Source organism: Ranitomeya variabilis, chromosome 2 (assembly GCF_051348905.1).
Source record: "Ranitomeya variabilis isolate aRanVar5 chromosome 2, aRanVar5.hap1, whole genome shotgun sequence".
Taxonomy (NCBI): Eukaryota; Metazoa; Chordata; class Amphibia; order Anura; family Dendrobatidae; genus Ranitomeya; species Ranitomeya variabilis.
The window spans coordinates 239,896,974-239,917,821 of record NC_135233.1 but is presented as its reverse complement, the minus strand read 5'-3'; the positions used below and the strand labels follow the sequence as shown (position 1 = coordinate 239,917,821).

The 20,848-nt window shown below is 45.9% G+C and overlaps 1 protein-coding gene across 1 annotated transcript in view; it reads right to left on the bottom strand.

Annotated features, from left to right (window-relative positions):
* CACNA1B (calcium voltage-gated channel subunit alpha1 B) overlaps positions 1-20,848 on the bottom strand; it is a 386,102-nt gene that overhangs the window by 92,244 nt on the left and 273,010 nt on the right. Inside the window, exons 26-31 of the mRNA XM_077284262.1 lie at positions 17,576-17,672; positions 15,477-15,637; positions 15,260-15,397; positions 14,473-14,674; positions 11,340-11,504; positions 11,065-11,175 (exon numbers count right to left, since the gene is read on the bottom strand). Coding sequence (XP_077140377.1) covers positions 11,065-11,175; positions 11,340-11,504; positions 14,473-14,674; positions 15,260-15,397; positions 15,477-15,637; positions 17,576-17,672 — 874 coding nt within the window. The remainder of the gene's footprint in view (positions 1-11,064; positions 11,176-11,339; positions 11,505-14,472; positions 14,675-15,259; positions 15,398-15,476; positions 15,638-17,575; positions 17,673-20,848) is intronic.

The window sequence follows — 20,848 nt, the reverse complement described above, 5'->3', positions numbered from 1 at the left end:
CACCTTTTACTGCATCACATACCTCCCCCCTTTGTTCAACCCTATGGGGGTGGACACATGACATACAGTGAACTCTGGACAGGGCATCTGCATTCCCCTGTAGTCTGCCTGCCCGATGTTCTACTTAAAATTTAAAATTTTGCAGGGACAGAAACCATCTGGTGACTCGTGCATTTCTCTCCTTAGCTTGACTCATCCATGTAAGAGGGGAATGATCTGTCACCAAGTGAAGTTTTCTCCCCAGCAAATAATAGTGAAGAGACTCAAGTGCCCACTTAATGGCCAGGCACTCTCTCTCCACAATACTGTACCTGCTTTCGGCTGGGGTAAGCTTTCGGCTCAGAAAACTAACGGGATGCTCTTCTCCGTTAATTTCTTGAGACAACACGGCACCAAGACCTACCTCAGAGGCATCGGTTTGCACGATGAACTCTCTTTTGAAATCAGGTGTAATCAGAACAGGTGTACCACACAGTACTGATTTTAACTTTACAAAGGCCTCTTCTAACTGATCATTCCATTGGACCATCACAGACTTCCTCCCTTTCAAGCAGTCTGTTAAAGGCGCAGACAACGTTGCAAAGTTGGGAACAAATCGCCTGTAATTTCCCACTAAGGCTTTTACCTGCTTTGTTGTGAGGGGACGGGGCCAGTTCTGTATTGCCTCCACTTTGTTTATTTGAGGCTTAAGGACCCCTCCCCAATGACATAACCCAAGTACCGAGCTTCCTCCAACCCTATGGAACACTTCTTGGGATTGGCTGTTATCCCTGCTTGTTGGAGTGAATCAATCACCGCCTGTACCTTGGGTAAGTGACTTTCCCAGTCTGCACTGTACACAACAATATCATCCAGATAGGCTGAGGCATAACGGCGATGGGGGCGGAGGACAGTATCCATTAACCGTTGAAACGTCGCCGGCGCACCATGCAAACCAAAAGGTAACACCTTATACTGAAACAGCCCTTCGGGAGTTACAAAGGCCGTTTTTTCCTTAGCTGCCTTTGTTAGGGGCACCTGCCAATACCCTTTTGTAAGGTCAAGGGTTGTAAAATACCGTGCCTGCCCAAACCGTTCTATCAATTCATCCACCCGGGGCACGGGGTAAGCATCAAATTTTGAAACTTCATTAAGTTTTCTGAAATCATTACAGAATCTTAGGGTCCCATCAGGCTTAGGTATTAGGACTATTGGACTGGCCCAGTCACTTTGCGACTCTTCTATGACCCCTAATTGTAACATATTTCCCACCTCCCGGGATATGGCTTGTCGCCGAGCCTCAGGCACCCGATATGGCTTTAATCGGACTTTGGCCTGTGGCTCCTTAACAATGTCATGTTGGATTATGGAGGTACGTCCAGGGAGTTCAGAAAAAACGTCCGTATTTCGGCTAACAAACTCCCGGACCTCCTGAACCTGTTTAGGAGACAACGTATCTGGTATTTTGACTGCAGACAAGGCTTCTTCTGACTCACTCAGAGGTAACGGAGCCTTCTCTACAGAAAATGCAGGCAGCGGACTATCCCCCCCAAGGTGGTCTCTGTCTTTCCACAATTTAAGCAAATTAACATGATAAACCTGCTCTGGCTTCCTACGGCCAGGTTGGTGTACCTTATAGTCTACCGGTCCCACCTTCTCCATAATCTCATAGGGCCCCTGCCACCTTGCTAGAAATTTGCTATCCACTGTGGGCACAAGTACCAACACGCGATCCCCAGGACTAAAGGTTCTTACCCGAGCCTCCCGGTTATAGACCCGACTCTGAGACTGTTGGGCTGCTTCCATATGTTCCCGTACCAATGGTAGGACTGTCTCCATCCTTTCCTGCATTTTTGGAACATGCTCTATTACACTCTTGTGGGGGGTTGGTTGGTTCTCCCAAGCCTCCTTGGCTATATCAAGTAAGCCCCGGGGATGTCGGCCATACAATAATTCAAAGGGCGAGAACCCCGTAGATGCCTGTGGCACCTCCCGTACTGCAAACAACAAATATGGGAGTAAAAGATCCCAATCCTTCCCATCTTTAGAAACCTTTTTTTTTAGCATGCTCTTTAGCGTTTTGTTGAATCATTCTACCAGCCCATCTGTTTGGGGGTGATAAACTGAGGTGCGCAACTGTTTGACATTTAACAAGCGGCAGAGCTCTTTCATTATTTTTGACATAAAGGGGGTTCCTTGGTCTGTTAAAATCTCTTGCGGAATCCCCACCCTAGAAAACATTCCCATGAGTTCTTTTGCTATGAGCTTAGCTGACGTGTGGCGCAGCGGAACAGCCTCAGGATATCGGGTGGCATAATCTAGAACTACTAGGATGTGTTGGTGCCCCCTTGCTGACTTATTGACAGGACCGACCAGATCCATTGCCACTCTTTCGAAAGGCACCTCTATAATAGGTAAAGGCACTAAAGGACTCCGAAAGTGTGGCTGGGGACTGGTTACCTGGCACACAGGACAGGAATTACAATACCGTTTAACTTCTTCATGGACCCCCAGCCAATAAAACCGCTGCAAAATTCGGTCTAGGGTTTTGGCCCAAATGCCCCCCGAGTACATGCGCATGCGCTAGGTCCATTACCAGCCTACGATAGGCCTGAGGTACCAATAACTGTTCTACCATTTCCCCACGTACTTTCTCAACTCGATACAACAGGTCTCGGTTTAGCTCAAAGCGTGGCAATTCGGTGGCTGCCCCAGGTTGTTGGGGTTCTCCGTTAATAAACAGTACATTTTCCCTGGCCCGAGTCAAAGTAGGGTCTCGGAGTTGCGCTGTACCAAAATTATCGCTTGATACATTTAAGTCTACCAATTCAGGTCCTGGCGGCAAGTCTTCCACAACCCCGGCCAACACTTCTATGGGAGAATTTTCCCCCTCCTCCACCGAAGGGGAGGTCACCCCTACCGCCAACTTTTCTTCCTCTGGGCTACCAGGTTCATGCCCCTCTTCTGGAGAATGTAGCCTGGTTGTCAGCGGTGTCGGCAGTTGTCCACTGGGTGAGACAACTGTGGGCCAAAGTACAGAAAACAAAGGAAAATCTCTACCAAGTATCAATTCATAATGTAAACTAACCACAACCCCCACCTCGTGGCACCGCCTCCCCGCTGGCGTGTATATCACCACTAGGGCGGTAGGATAGTCTTTTAAATCCCCATGTATACACAACACCCCAATTTTCCGACCAGTGTACTCGCTGGACTGAACCAGACTGGCTCGTACTAGGGTCACAAGACTCCCTGAGTCCAGTAGGGCCACGGCTGGGGTAGCCTCCACATCCACCTTACACAAATGTCCCATATTGGATCCCTCCTGGATACCTGTAGCGCAAATCAGTTCGGCATAATGGGATTGGCGATACCCAAAGTTTTTCTCCATGGGCTCAGTCAGGTGGGGGCATTCAGCTCTCATATGGCCAGGCTCCTGGCACCGCCAGCAGACTATGGGGCCTCTTTCTCCTCCAGATAAGTTTTGAGTGGCCTTCCTGGGCTCTGCTTGCCGAGCTAGGGGTGGAGATTTAGGGAACCTTCCGGACACCTTCCGGGGAGTCCCTCCCTGGAGCTCTTTGGTGGCCCCATATCGCTCTATCAGATCCATCATCTGGAGCGCATTAGTAGGGGACGCCTGCCCGACCCATGATTGGAGGGAGCGGGGCAAACCCCTCCAAAATTTATCAGTCACTATGCGGTCCAGTATGGCCACGGGAGACAGAACCTCAGGCTGCAACCACTTCTGAAATAAGTGCAACAGGTCATAATATTGGGAGCGAGCTGGCTTGGAGGGGTTAAACTCCCACTGATGTACCCGCTGGGCCCGGACCAACACATTTACCCCAAGACGTGCCAGTATCTCACCCTTGACGACTGCGTAGTCCTCCCTCTGCTCAGGGGATAGATCTTGATAGGCCTTCAAAGGTCCTGGAGCCAGAAATGGAGCAATGACTTCTGCCCACTGGTCCCGGGGTAGTCTCTCCCACTCAGCTACTCCCTCAAACATCTCCAAGTACGTCTCGACGTCATCAGATTTCTCCATTTTGGGGATCGCTGTACGAACCGCTTTCCGTACATCATGGATTCCCCGTGAAGTTCCTTGTTATGATATTGATATGCTGAATCAACAGCTGGTTGGTTTCCTGCTGCTGCTGTGTAGCCTGCTGCTGTTGTCGCATAGCGTCCACAAGCACTTTTATTGTGGCCTCCATTTCTGCAGAGTTCCCCGACTGGGTCTGCGCCACTCCTTTCACCCAGGACATAAGCTGGAGTAAAAATAAGCAAAAATAGCCTGGCTTCACTGCGTATGCCCGCATTCGAACACCAACTGTAGGGATTGGCTCTGGTGAGCAATGGTAGGGCCGCAGTAATGAGGCAACACACAGGCTTCCAGTCCAAACTTCAGTGGTTTATTGTCACTTTAAACAGTCCGAGACAGAAAGTAAGAGAAAAAACAAACATACTCCAGCTTGGAGAACCACTGGTCTCAGACTCACCCTTACACGGGACGGGCTTAACTAAGCGGCTGCCAAGTCAGCGGCTTCAGCCAGGTGCCATTCCCAGGGTTGCTAACAGTCATATCACCAACCTTTGTGACATGTGTGGGAGAGAAAAACAGTTCAGGCTCCTTCCAGCCTAGTTCCATCCCCAGAATAACATGTGCCAAACAAAAGAAACTCCATTACATAGTCTATAGCCACACCCACAGGTGAGGTATCCATCACATGGGCTGATCACATGATCGTGACATCACTGCAGGTCCTCAACCTTAGGAAAATAACAGGCCAAAACTTATCCTGCTGGGAGAAATATATCTTCCGTCCAGCACTACACCTTTTACTGCACCACACTACTCAGAGCACTTACTTCGTCCAGAATATGGAGAACCCATCCCCCTTTTTTGTGGACTGTTAACAAGGGATGGGAATGACCTGAGGACAACTTTGCCTTGATGGTAATCAGAAAAAAAGTCTGAAGAACAGAGCGGCTAGCTCCAAAGACTCGTCAGGATGACGAGATCGCAGAGAAAAAAGAGGAGACCTTCCCTGATCGTAAAGTCTGTCTGGATCAAAAAAGAGTGTACTGTAAGACACCCAGGACCATTAAGAACCCAAAGTTCTAATGGTATGCGAAAGGGAAGGACCACATGTGAAAACTCCTTGCGAGAAAGACCCTACTCGCAGTTTCGTTGGAATAAGACGGAAAAGTCCTAGCTCCGCAAACCAAAAAAGAACCTAATGTGGTCCGTGCGGATCTCCCAAGACCACTGGGGCCATTCCCGCTTCCAAACGACTCTCGGAGGGGGGGTTACGTAAACTGGTACCACAGAAGAACCAGAGCATTCACTGCAACGGTTTTTGGATCTCGAGGCCAAACTATGAACTCGAGTGCATTGGCGTTCAGTCTGGACGTCATCCGATCTACATCTGGAGTGCCTCAGAGAAGGCAGATCTGATAGAAGACTTCCGAGAGAGGTTCCCACTCACTTGAGGTGCGACCCTGACAGCTGAAGAAGTCTGCTGTCCAGAGGTCTATGCCTGGGATGTGTACTGCCGAGATCACCGAATGATAGATCTCGGCCCATCAGAGAATGTGAGGCACCTCGTACATGATGCCTGACCGTGGATACCTGTTAGAAGATTGACGATTGAATTCAGATGGGAGACCCACCAGAAAGCAGAGGACCTGCTGTAGGACTAGCCATATCGTTCGGATCCCCAGAACAACGATCGGGAGAAGAAGGCTGTCAACGGTGGTTACTAATAATCATTGATCTGGAAGGAACTCTCCCGGATGAGGAAGGAGCTCAGAGACTACCCTTAGAAAGCCTGTTTGACCTACAGAAAATGAGCGAAGCGAAGGAAAATAGCTTCCATTGCTGTCACCATTATTCCTCATGACCCTTCCAGCAATCGAATGGAATGAGGGAATGAGAGGTCAAGTAAGAGAGTTCTGAGTTGAAGAGCCACGGCCTTGTCTCAAGGGAGAATTACCAACCCCCTGGAAGTGTCCAGGATCATCCTTAAAAAGGGTTTCTGCTGGGCTGAAAATTAGGAAAAACATGTCTAGATGAAGCTCTCAGCCAATCCAGGTGAGAGGGTATAGCAATTGATATAGACGAGGGTATAGCAATTGATATAGACGACTCAGCGTAGTCCTGGAAGAGCGGCTAGAAAATCGACCAAACAGGGCAGGACGACCATGCCTCTAGGGTGCAAGAGGAACATGATAGCTGTCATGACCCTTGCGAACACTCAGGGTGCGGTAGCAAGGCCGAAGGACCAGGTTGTGACTTGAAAATACTGTTTGTGAATGGAAAAGCAAAAAAGAGGGGAAAATAGGAACGTGAACGTAAGCATCACGAATGTCGGTGGATGCCAGAAACTCAACCCTTTTCTGTTGAACAAATAGCTGAGCGAAGAAACTCCATCCAAAGAAGGAGGACCTTGTCAAGCTTGGTAGAAGTTTGAGGTCCAGGATTAGTCTTACTTTTCGGTCCCTCTATTTGGAACCAAGATCCCTTAGATCTGGATCGTCCTGGAAAACTCTTCCACTGCTGGTTGTCTATAGGATACATGTGATCCTAGGGAGAGATGTCAGAGGCGATTTTTGAACGCAGAGTACACTTCCATTCTCTGAGCTATAATGGTATTTGCTGCTGGCAGCGCCGCGCAACTAGCCACGTCCGAGAGGCGTGATCCAGCTAGTCTTCTGCACAAGAAATTTGATTGACCAGTTGTACTGTCTTCAGGAAAAGGTTACTGTTGTGAATCAAAGTAGTAACGGTCTTTGACCAGGAGACCATTGCTCTAGCAACCCAAGGGGTGGTTAAGGAGAGCACTAAACCTGAGGCTGAAAGAAGGAATGAAACAGATCTGCTATCTGATAGTCAGTAGTAATTTTAATTTATAACCCCTCGGGCAGGAATACTGGTAGGTATGCCACAGGAGATTTCCCCCGGTTAATCTGCCACGTGACAGAATGACCGGCTGCATCCAGAAGGTCAGAAAAAGCAGTCTCTTGCAACCTCTGCTCTCTTTTGACAGTGCGGAGTTAAAAAGATGAACCCTTGATCCACCACCCTCTTAACAGGGAAGTGGAGATGGATCGTCCGCCTTCTTGCCTCCTCTGCTAAATAGTGGTTATGCAGAGGGGAGTGCTTGGATGCCAAAAAAGGGTTGCCATTGTACAACCACAGAGTTCAGGTCTCCATGTGGACAGTGCTGGTTCCGGTGTTAGGTCTGGCCGCAGAGGAGTATACATGGAGGAGACACTCCATGTGCTCGTCTATTGATGGTATGGGGAGATCGGTGCCTTTTAAAACCCGTCGCCCCTATGAATCAGACCAGGCATGGCATCTCACATCGTAGGGAGGTATACGTGGAGGGGATACCCCACGTGTTTGCATATTGGCTGAAAAAAATGATATGCTGGTGTCGACCTGAGCCTGCCTCCAGATATTTGGCCGAAAATCTGTGGGACTTAGATCCTTCTGATTTAGGCTGTTGTAACCACGTTTTTCCCAATGGGTTGGCTCTGTAAGAGATCAGACGATCTCTGTCTTGATTAGGTCAACCTGGGCCAGTGGGGTTTGCCGCTGTGATCCACCTGAAAAGACTTAAAACGAGCCTGAAACTGGTGACGAAATGCTACCTAAACCTTGCTTTCTCCTCCTGTGTTATCAGAAATGAGCTGATCCAATTTTTCGCCAAATAATCGGCCGCACTGATAGAGCAGAGCAGTAAGAGACTTCATCCAAGAACGCATTAATCAGATAGTTACCTGCTAGGGCGACCTTATATGAAATCCCGGTCACCTCTGATGGCAGATCATTATCCTGTTGAGCTCTCCTCAAAGACTCTGATCAGGATATGGCCTTGGCCACCCAAGACGCCGCAAAAGAGAGCGAGAGGGTTGAGCCTGAGGCCTCAAATACTTAATGCACCAGGCCTTCTATAAGTCGATCGGTTGGATCCCTAATAGAAGAACCATTAAGAATGGGTAATAACGTCTTTAGAAGCCAAACGAGATACGGGAGGGTCTACCGAAGGGGATTCCGCCCACTTCCTATCCGGCCGCTCCCAGAGACGCTGTACTAAATCCTCAAACTCAGGATGAGAACAAAAACTCTATGGGGCTGCTTAAAAGACACCTTATGACCGGAAGCCAAGGTGGATACGAGCTCTACCCCCAGGTTTTGGTTGACGGCTTCAATGAGGCTGTCTACTGACTCCTAGTAATCAGGCACCTCTAAATTGAGGGACCCTTCGGAATCGTACTCCGAACTATGTTCACAAATCTCCGCTGGTGAGGGTGAACGAGAGACGGAACTCAGGGATGCAGATGCACCTGACAGACCGGGAGACACGGTGTGGGTTCGTTTTCCCCGCGTCTGCCTAGTGAGAGCATCCCCTGCAGGCTGGAGGCTCCTGTGAGTCAGAGGACCTCTCCAGGGCAGGCAAACCGCTGCCCCTGGACCCAGATGGGGTCTGAAGGGACTCGATTGCCTTTGTTAGGGACGCCATAGATTGCGACAAAGACAAAGCCCATTCTGGGGGGAAGACCACGCTTTCTGCTCCTGACACACTGGGCTGAGTCGCAGGAGAGGGCTCCTGAGCGCGCTCGGAACCGCAGGCCTCACAGAGATGATTACTCTGGGCAAGCAGAAAAGCTGACCGACAGGCCACACATGCGGCATATATAAAAGCGTATGAGATTTGGTCCTTCTAGACATGCTGGACCTGCTGCTGTTATAATCAGAATTTGGATAAGCTGCAGGAATATATATATTGCAGTTGCCAGGCTGGGGGGAGTAGCACTTACCCCAGTCCTGTGTCTCCGGCTGTCCTGTGGAACCCGTCACAGGAGGAAGCATCAGGGATGTCCCATATAAAAAATGCGCCAAGATTGCTGGACGATCCTGCTGGAAATGGCCGAGTTTCGATTCGCGGCCTATCGGAGGCCGAAGCCGGGGGCTAAATTTTTCCCCCTGGCATCCGCCCGAGGATGAGGGGGTGGAGCCGCCGGAAGATCACGCTCCTAAAAGGGGCGGGACTTCCGCCTGCGGCCTAACCGCACCAGAAGCCGGGGACTAAATTATCTGAGGCCCGCCCGAGTATGGAGGGGGCGGACCCGGAAGAGAAAGGCAGGAACGGGATCTCGGCCCGCAGCCTGGCGCCACCAGCAGCAGGGAACTCCCAGCACCCGAGAACACGGGCACGGGGCTGGAGCGAGGCTTCCCATCTTGAACGGCAGGGGAAAAACTGCGCCGCAGCAGGAGCCCTCCCAGCCCCCCACCTCGCATGCTCCAGAGATTAAGGTTAGAGGGGGGCTGCATAAAGGATGGTGCAGGCACCCTATCTCCATCTTCCCTTCAGGGGATGAGGAGAGGGACTGTCCGCCTCCTTTCATTACTGTTGCCTGAGCATTGGTGATGCAGTGGGGGCCGCACGGACTGTCCATATGCGCCTGTACAGCCTACGGTTTCGTTACCTTAGGGTGGTCAGGGTTGAGTCTGGCATATTGTCCCACGTTGCGGGAGAGAATACGTGGAGGTGACACTCCGCGTGCTCGCCCGTTGTTGGTTTGGGGAGATCGGACCCCTTCAAAAGGGTTCGTCGCCCCTGTCTCATCTTCCATGGTGAAAAAGAAAAGAAAAAAAAGGGAGGTCTGGAAACCAGACCTGTGCCTCCTAAGGCCTTTTTCACATTTACGTTGGTACTGGGCCGTCGCAAACCGTCGACCCGACGTACCGACGGACATTGTGCAAAATTGTGCACAACGTGGGCAGCGGATGCAGTTTTCCGTCGCATCCGCTGCCCATTATGAAGTCCGGGAGGAGGGGGTGGAGTTCCGGCCGCGCATGTGCGGTCGGAAATGGCGGATCCGACGGACGAAAAAACATTCCCTTGAACGTCTTTTCATCTCGACGGTCCGCCAACACACAAAGCATCCGTTGCACGACGAATGCGACGTGTGGCGATCCGTCGTCAATAAAAGTCTATGGCAAAAAAACGCATCCTGCGGGCACATTTGCAGGATCCGTTTTTTTACCAAAATGACGGATTGCGACAGATGGCAAAAAACGGAAGTGTGAAAGAGGCCTAAGACACTAAGCATGAACTGGTTAGCTGAGAGCCAGCAGGAAGGTGTATACTGCTGGGGAGGAGCTAACTTTTTTGTATTACTTAGTGTCAGCCTCCTAGTGGCAGCAGCATACAGCCACGGTCTGTGTCCCCCAATGAGGCGAAGGAGAAATTTAGTTTTACATTACCTGTATGGTTGTGGCAGACCGAATCCTCCTTCCTTTCACATTAGAATAAGATGGGTAAATTCAATAAGAGACATGTGCCTTTTAATGAATTTAGCGCTTCTTTTAGCTGCCATGCGCCAGAGACAGGAATGTATTCCAGTCTTGGACCGGAGTAAATTTTTCCTGTAGTTTATGCCACTTCTGTGCCATAAAATAGAGAGAGTTTATTCGGGCAGCACTAGTCTTCACCCTCTCGGCATAAAAATTTGAAAAGTCTCAAATATTTTGTACCAGTTTCATGTCATCTTTTTTTTTTAAGCAAAATGTTTCATGAATCGGGCCTTTGGTCTTTTGCTGGAGATCTTTGCAGCATAATACTTTGCCTGAGTCCTTAATTGTATCCACTCATACTCTGGTTGCCTATGACAAAAAATGCTTTTTTGGGGGGTGATAATTATCTTATGTTTAGTCAGTTATAGCCTTATGTGCAAAAGTAATTAAAAAAAAAAACTTGAAAGTTATGATCAGTAGGCACCCAGGTGGCAAGACCCCCACAAATCTTTAAAATGAAGTAGCAGAAGTGGTCAGTCGAGCTTCTCTATCCTCCCACATCCAAGATGGATCAAATCTTCATTATCATTGTAGCTAAATACTTCTGCTTCTTTGTTTTAGCCATCAGTGTAGATCTCCACATGCAGACCCCCAAAAAACTTTTGACCTGTCTCTATTACATTTATAAAAGTTTTAATTTTTTTTATTTCAAATATGAACAATATAGCATTATAACCTGGGATCTATCAATAATTGTGATCTTGAAAGCAGATTCTTACCATAACACCAAAGGCGACAATCTTCAAAATACACTCCAGTGAGAACATTGATGTGAAGATGATATTCAGACATTTTAGCATCTCTTCATATGTATCAGATGCTCCATAGAACTAGTAGAAAACAAGGACACAAAATGATTTCACACTGCTAACGTAATGATTATTTCAATTGTGAAAGCGCCTTCTGTAAACTTCACATTATGGGCTTTGGTTCAAGTCTTGTCATTGAATATGTTACATCTCAACTCAACCTATAACTATGAGGAAGGTCTTACCTTCATCATGAGGACGATGGTGTTCAAAGCAATCATTACCATAATGAAGTACTCAAATGGAGGAGAAACCACAAATCGCCACATTTTGTACTGAAATGACTGCCGATTTTGAGGCATGTATCGTGTTAGGGGCTTGGCGCTGATAACAAAGTCTATGCAGGCCCTCTATGAGAATAGAGAAAAAAAAATATTTTGGAAATAAAGCATGTCTACCAGGATCAACCTGGTCTTACAGAAGTTCTGACAATCACACAATATTAAGGGCTTTGTCTTTTTCTCAGAGAATTCCCTATCTCCTAGATATCATCCTTGATGACTCCAATAATGATGCAGACTTCTTCTTTAGGCAGAAGTTGAAACTGATGGCGGGCCATATTGGACAACCTGTTTTCCCATCAATTAAATTCCTTCATCCTTAGCAACATTTTGGACAAAATTATAGATTAGGATAATACACAGTTAATTACTCTATATTCTAAGATCATGCATTTGAAAAAAAAATACGATACGTATCTATAAGTATATGTGTCTGGTTTGCTCAGCTCCCTTAAAGTCAGAAATACACTGCTCAAAAAAAATAAAGGGAACACTAAAATCACACATCCTAAATATCACTGAATGAAATATTCCAGTTGCAAATCTTTATTCATTACATAGTGGAATGCATTGAGAACAGTAGAACATAAAAAGGGTCCATGTAAATCAAAATTAATATCCCATGGAGGTCTAGATTTGAAATGATACTCAAAATCAAAGTGGAAAATCAAATTACAGGCTGATCCAACTTCAGTGGAAATGCCGCAAGACAAGGAAATGATGATCAATAGTGGTACCTGCAGATAGTCTCACAATGGATCTGAGGATCTCATACCAGGACCTCATGGTAGTCAGGGTACCTCTGGCTAGCACATGGAGGGCTGTGCAGCCCTCCGAAGAAATGTCTCCCTACACCATTACTGACCCACTGCCATACCGGTCATGCTGAAGGATGCTGCAGGCAGCAGAACGTTCTCCCCTGCGTTTCCGGTCTCTGTCACGTCTGTCATCCGTGAAGAGCACAGGGCGCCAGTGTCGAATCTGCCAATCTTGATGTTCTCTGGCAAATGCCTATTTCCCTGCAGGATGTTGGGCTGTAAGCACAACATCCACTTGTGGATGTTGGCGCCTCATACTACCTTCATGGAGTCTGTTTCTGACAGTTTGAGCGGACACATGGATGTTACTGGCCTGCTGGAGGTCATTTTACAGGGCTCTGGCACTGATCCTCCTGTTCCTTCTTGCACAAAGGAGGAGATAGCGGTCCTGCAGCTGGGTTGTTGCCCTCCTACGGCCCACTCCATGTCTCCTAGTCTACTGGCCTGTCTCCTGGTATCTGCTCCATGCTCTGGACACTGTGTTGACAAATACAGCTACCCTCCTTGCCACAGCTTGCATTGTGCCATCCTTGATGAGCTGCACTACATGAGCAACTTCTGTGGGTTGTAAACACTGGCTCATGCTACTGTACAGTACTTTTACGAGTGATAGTGTGACGCCCCAGGGTCCTGGTCATCACAGTGGCATTGCTTTCCTCACAGGGAGAGTGATGTCACGCTTGGAAGCGATGAAGGATAACTCTCACCAGGTAACACAAACATGCAACATGTTCACACTCCAGGACACAAGGGGCATCTTTTGATCCTATTTCTAGGTGACTCCCCTGCATATAGAGATATATTGTGGTTTGAAGGAAAAAGTTAGTCAGGTAGTGCCAGAGAGGAGACTGGAGCAGTCAGAGGCAGGAAGAACGTATGAGAAGCCGTGCAGCCACGAGAAAGTGCTGCAGCTCCTGGACAGAGATAATACTGAAAGCCGAACAGATTGTAGTGAGCCTGTGAGAGAGCGAAGCACAGGAGAGGGACACCAGTGGAGCAGAGCAGTGAATTAGCTACCTCCCTGGCTGGCGCAGATTACCGGTAGCCGGAACACCGAGGTTGTGAGAGACTCTAAGACTGACAGCAGAAACCAGTAGGACAGCTGGATTACATGTCACCTGTCTGCCCAAATACCCAGGAGGCACAGTGACACATAGAGCCCGGGTCATGATAGAGATCCTGTAAAAAGGCTCGAGTCACCTGTCATACAGGTTTATGTCCCACCTTTATGGAGGACAGAAAGAACTGTGAGGACCTTATCAGTAGTCATAGGCAGTAAGGGACTTCAACACCACCATGCTATGAGGAAGGCTTTTAACTCCACCTGGTAAAGGGGACTCTGAATTCACTTCCAAGCCGGCCGGACCCTGCCTGCCCTGTGATCTGGTACCCTGGACTGTGGCTGCTTGAAGTCTTCAGTAAACCAGGTAAAGAGACTGCAAACCTGTGTCCTCGTTATTTACTGCACTATTCACCATCTTCCATCTACACACCGGGAGCCCTGGGGATATACTTCACCTGTGAAAAGTTAAACCATCTAGCTGCCATAACATCACCCCAGAGGACCCCCCTTAAAGCAGCGTCGGTCCTCACTGACCGAATACCACAGGTGGCATCACAAACATAAACTTTATTCAATTTCCCATATACATGGGCGCCCAGGGCCACGGACTGGGTCGTCACTGTGACATCCCCCTGTGAATACCGGACCCGGTACTGGGTACCCCACGGCCCTGGTGGGCGACTCAATAGCAATGACAAAATGCAAAGCAAAAGTGACCAAAACAACAGCCAAAAAGCATGAAAACAGAGAAATGGTTTGTGGTCACCCCCCTGCAGAACCACTTCTTTATAGGGGTTGTCTTGCTAATTGCCTATCATTTCTACCTGTTGGCTGTTCCATTTGCACAACAGCAGCAGAAATTGATTCACAATCTGTCTTGCTTCATAACTGGATAGGCTGATTTCACAGAAGTGTAATTGACTTTTGTAGACATTGTGTTGCTTAAGAGTTCCCTTTATTTTTTTGAGAAGAGTATTTCAGCAAGGATTGACCTGCTATCTTGCAAATTCTAGTTCCAAGGCAGATGGAAAGTATTACCTTGCGTGTCTTGGAGTTACACACGAGGATACGTTTGATGTGATGGAATGTAATGACATACCGGATAGGATTATACTGGTTTTGGTATTTCTATTCTCCATCCCCAACTTGCTCTCACCTCATTCTTCTCCAGACTGCACTCTGACATAACTTTATCGCCTTGCTCTTGGAACGTGATAATAATCAAAGCTACAAAAATGTTTACAAAGAAGAAAGGAAAGACCACAAAATAAACCACATAGAAGATAGACATCTCCATTCGGAAGCCTGGTGTTGGACCTTGCTCCTCATAGGTGGCATCCACAGAGTGTTTAAGGACACTGAAAAACAAGAACATCACGCTATATTTAGACTTGTTTTATAACTGTTATCGTCCTATAAATGGTATCTTACTATTGACCCACTAACCCTTTCCTTACATGTTTTCTGCTCCCTCCCTATACTGGGGCCTTCCATTCTCTGTCAACAATTAACTCCCCTCTCATCACTCTTTTCTGTCTATCATCAACCATTAATCATTTCCTTATGTCCACCACAGTCCTGTTCACACAATACTCTGTCCTTAAACAAATTTTATTTTAAATTTGATCATACACCATAGATAGCCGTCAGCCAAATGCTCAATAACTATTATTTCCATCTCTCCGCCTTACACATCCATGCTCGGCCAAGCCTGCAAGTGATCTCAATAAGGGGAGGAGAGTGAGAAATTTCCCTGAAGAATATAAGGATTGGGCTTTTGAAAATCAACATGCCTGATTCTTCTTTTCTCTGACATCTTACATAGGGGGAGTTGAAACGACTCTGCATGCATTACATGATCTCATTAGTATAACCATCTTTGGTTTGACTTATTTGGAAAAGACATAAGACCAATATTTAGTTTCTACAAATCAGATACTCACTTGGGCCACCCTTCTCCGGTGGAGACAGTAAAAAGGGTCAAAAGAGCCCAGAGCACGTTGTCATAATGGAATTCGTATTTCTTCCATTGCCTAGCCTGAGCGCGCACATCGTCATTTTCATAGTTCAAGTATTCTCCCCTGGACAAAGAGAAAGCCATGAGGACATTGAATCCAATATAATTCATCAGGTCATATCCTTGGCGCAGCCATCACATACCTGCAGTCTTTTTCTAGATCTTTTGATTCATCTGTACAGTAGAAAAATTTGCCCTTGAAGAGTTGAACTGCGATGACGGCAAAGATGAACATGAAAAGCATGTACACGATGAGGATGTTCAACACGTTCTTCAGAGAGTTTACCACACAGTCAAAGACGGCCTAGCAAAAAGAGAAGATGGTAATGTCAGCTTGTGCTGTTATTAAAAAAAATACATATATATTGTCAAAGATCACAACCTGGGAGGTGCTGCAGATCCACCCGCTGTTATCTTTTTGTCACGAACAGCTCTCTGCAGCCCCCTATCATGCAGACAATTACGTGATTGACCGATGATTTACGGAGGGGGCCGCAGGCTGCTTCCACTAATAGGCCAGTTATTGGGAAGCTAACAGTGAACATATGGTATATACCCTCCGATTCAAACACATGGAATATATATATATACTCCAGTACGGTCACTGCTGACTCTATGATAACCCAAGAACTAGTCGCTACCATCACCAGTTGTTCTTTATACAGGGTGACTGGGCGCCTGATTTCTGGTGGTTTTGCGGTCCAGTTTATTGAACAAAAGGAACAGAAGTATTACATTTTATATTAATCCAGAACAATAGGCAGTGTTTATAAAAAATATACAAAAGATTTTACAAAGGGGACAAAACAATACAGCATATACAGTTACATAAAACAAAGAGGATAAACAGAAGAAATTTACTAAACCTGTTGTCACAGAAATGCTTTCAGATTCATGGAGGGAGGCACTCCAGGAAATCAGACAGCACCCACAGTGACCTGCGCCTCCAAGTGCTGATGATGCCCAAAAGTTGACATTTACCTTTTAGTAGCTCCTAAGTTACACCCACATATCTCCCCTTGATGACTCCTTACAGGGATGGACATGGGATGTGGCTTCAGTTTTAGAACATTTTGAGAGTCAATACATTGATGATATCTTTACTTCTGAGAGTCGCAGGGGCTCAATATCGACGTAATATTTTTTAATCATAATTTTATCTTTACATTAGAGACCAAATATGACAGGTGTAGCCACGTCTATCAGGTCCGTATTCAATTGAAAGGATTCTGGTCATCACTCAGCGGAGTGAAACCATGCTTTGCATTCGCCACTTCATCCCGTTTCCAAAAATATGATTTTCCTATCTATTGGAGAGACACATTTCATGCAAACCTCCCTTCTTAATTTCTAATAAGCAGACAAAGAGATCCAAGATCTTTAAGTTTTTAAAAGTCTCAAAGTCTTATCTTGGTCGTAAATCTGCTCTACATTCCTGATGCTGGGCCTCACATGTTAGCCACTAGGAGTTTGCTTGATTACCTAATTCCAAAGGAGATGGCCAGCCACACAGATTAGAGTGAAACAGCTCTGTAAGCATTTTAATTTTCTCTGATATATGTGAAATCATTATTTTATTTCCCTTTTTTAATTTCTTGAAAAATTTAATCTATTTACTGGTTTGAATTTGTTACATTTGAGGGTTTTGCTTGTGTGCTAAGTGCCCATACACAGTAGATGAACATTCGCTGTATCTGATGATTTTGGCCTCATTCGCCAACCATCTGATGTGTACGAGAGTGTGCTTACCCTACACCAGCTAATGGCAGATGTCGGAAAAAAGAAGGATCGGGCATGTTGGAACTCAACATGTTCCATTCTTTGCTCTCTCGGGAAATGAGCTGTCGTCAGAGGAGTTTTGCAATAGCATGTTTCCCTTTCCCCATTAAGAACACATTAATGTACTTCATAAACATACATGTGCCGGACTCAGCTGGGCGAGCGTATGTGTGATAATTATCACCCTTGAGAGCAAAGGATAACTAATTTGGATTTCAATGTGACTGATACTAGTTTTCCGTTAAAAAAAACTTGGACAAAGATCTAACACTCATCAGTTGCCAGTGCCGGCAAGCGAGTCTATGGCGTGGAAACAATATTTGACTCTTTAAAAACCTACCAGCAAAGTTAGTTTAAAAACTACTGCCCAATTGGTTACTTTGGGTTAAATAAATCCCCAATGGTTCCTTAACATGGGTTTATATCAGATGCTAGAAAAATATGATGTAAAGCCAAAGCCAACCTTTAACTTGGGAAGCCTCTTGATGGTCTTCAGAGGACGCAGAACACGAAGGACCCTCAGGGATTTGATAGTGTTCAGATCTTTTCCTTTGTTCCCTCTACAGAGCACACACACAGAGGTACAGTCAGCATCCGAAAGACAGGAAGGTGCGCTAAAACGAGTGACGTCCCGAAGGAGTTGTGTTCCTCGTTCTCTTCTTTTGAAGAGACCCCGCTTCAGTTTATGAATGAATTATGCATCAGGGTTGTCATACTTTGCCAGCCACCGTTACTTATAATACAGAGAACCATGATAGAAAACAGAAGATCTATGTCGCCCACATTGTGGTATTCTTGATAAAGTTGTTTGGCCAAAGTTGGTGTCATCTTTTTTAGATTAGTGAAGTCAAAATTGATATTGCATCCATAGAGATAAATGGAAAGGGCAAACCCTCTTTAGTGCAATTCAAATTAATACTGTCTCTTGTGCCTTGGCAGTACGGGACAGGTCTCTATTATTATTATTATCCTGCATAGCCAACATCTGCCCAGTTCCAATCGAAGGCTTAGTTGTGGGCTTCTATGCAGGTTGCAGTTCACAATTCTCCGAAAGAAGACCCAATGGGTCCCAGAAATCCTAGTTAATGTAGCCCAAGGTCTAAGTTTGCTTAAAGGGATTGGCCAGGACTACATTATTGATGACCTTTTAATAGGATAGCTGACAAATATCGGATTGGTGGGGGTCTGACAAATAGCATCCCCATCAATCAACTGTTAACAGGCCTGATGCTGGCCAGATATATACAATATATGGAGCCAGATCAGCACAGCTCCGTACAATGTGTTCTTGGTTACTGCAGCTCAGCTCCCACTAACTGCAGTACCTAGGAATGGCCAACAGCACACTGCACTAAGAGCTGGGCTGTCCTGGATCTATATACTGCATACATTCTGTATCCTTGTGACTTTTAGTCCAGGACAATCCTTTTAAGTCTAATCGCAAGCAACCGAGAGTATTGAAGGTATCCTACAGCCACTAAACTTAACCCACATTATGGTTGTCTAATCTCGGCCTAGAGCAGGCCATACATTGGGATTTCAAATGGCTGCTTTCTAGAAGACTTGTCATCCGTGGTTGGTCAGTGAAGGTTGTCGTATTGGACAACAATTAGGACAAAATGATCAACTAATCTCAGCCGTTATCTGTGCCCTGTCTAGGCTTCCATTAACGGGATGCAGATCTATTGCTTGTCCCTTTTTGACAAGATGTCTCATATAACAAAAAGGCATCAATCTCTGACAGAAAATAGTCTAAATTGGCCATTTTTGGTTGACCAAAATCTCTAGTGTTTGGCCACCGTAAGGTAGAGACCTGGACTGGCAATGGTGACAATGGATTGACATTTGTTAGCATTTCCCTGATGGTCTAATGCCAGCGTGCCAGGGAAATAAAGATGGCCAGATCTATGAACTTGGCCAGCTTCACTGCACTGCTTACAAGTTCTATAGAAAAGAGCTTGTATGCGCTGCGCTCCCTGCCTAGAAAAGCAGCAGCCACCACTAATAGACTGTAGAGGTGGTCGGTAACCTAAGGCAATGAGCATTACACAATAAAATGGAAACTCCAACCATTCTTGAGAACGTACAAAATAATTATCTAGAGGTAGAATTACGAAGGTTTTTTTTTTATAACTCTCTAATTGTTTTATTATTATTATTGATAATAAAACACAAAAGAAAATAATTGATGGTCTGGAAGCACTAACATGAATTCAGGACTCGTATAGGTTGGCATTTCTAGAAAATAATGCTAATTTTTCTACTTATTTCACAAAGGGCAAGTACTCGTCCTTCGGTGTCACGCTCTATGGATAATATAGAATTATGATATTTGTACATGTTTGGTTCCTCTGTATTATACGCACACATGCTGTTGACTAGACAGATATGCAGGAGCAGTGGCAAGAAGGGAGGCAGCAGGCCAGGATTGAAGGATTCTCTATTTCCTGATACAGACTGCAAACAGTGTAGTGATCGCAGATAACATTCAATCCTGGCGCTGTTGTTCTAGGTTAAGTCAGATGTATATTCTTGTTAAATATTAACCAAAACCTGATTCCCAAGATTACCAGTGCTGGTCCACAGCCTACAGGGACCTTCCCCTAATGCAGAACATGCGGTACACATGCTTATCCTGGTTATTCATGCAGACCTGTTATGAGTAATACCATGTGCCGGATTAGACAAAAAAAAAACAAAAAAAAAACCAAATAATGACAGTTCCACTTCCAAATATCACAACCGTGTGATATACAACTATTCTAAGGAACCAGTCAGGATGACTTTTCAAGTAAAAATAATGGTATGGCTGTTTAGATCACAAAAACAACAATAAAAAAGATATCTGCCTTGTAGTAATCTGATGTGCCAGCGCTGAGAAATCAAGCTTTAAAGCAATGTGCAAATTAGCCTGGAAGTGCAATGGGGCGTGTAAACACAGTTGGAGTGCACTGAAACGCCCCCAATGTAATCTAATTTGCATGTGGATTCAAAGCTTGATTTCTCAGCACTGGAACATCGGATTTCTACAAGACGGGTATCATTTATTTGCTGTAATAAGACCTATACAGCTGTAGCACTAGTTTCAGTAGTTTAATTGTCCTGAAAAATTACCTTCTAAGGTAAAAAAAAAGAACAAAAACAAACTAACTCATGTGGGAATTCTGTCCATCACAGCACAGGTATAACAGGTCATCAGAGTGGAATGGCGGAGGAGAGGGTGCGGTTTACCGTTGCCCCTCTTATAATACAATTATATTGTATTCCTGAGGTTAGTCAGGGTTGAATGAGGGAAGTGAATGGGTGGATTACTGAATGCAGAGAACATGCCTTGAGCCCTGTTTAATCATAATGAGAGGTGGACTGGCACTCGACATTCATGGACGCTTATGAAATTCATGGTGTAGAAGGAAAGACGATGTAACAGAGCAACCATTCTGTTTTGTTTTTTTTTGGGAAGGACTATATTGGTCACTAGCATTACAGCAGCTTTAATGCTCAAATTGTTAGTCTCATGATTGCTATTCTGCCTCTATTGTGTCAGTGATGTATGGGTAAAGGGGGATTTCATTTCCTCCAGACGTTTTGCAGATTGCAGTAAGGCCATGCTACATTGCAGAATAATTGTGGGCCCATTGCAATCCGCAAGTTACAAGACATCTAAATCTGGCGCATTTTTTGTGACTAGCATGCCTCCAATGTGCCAATTTCCTTGCTTGATGAGGACCTGGCTCAT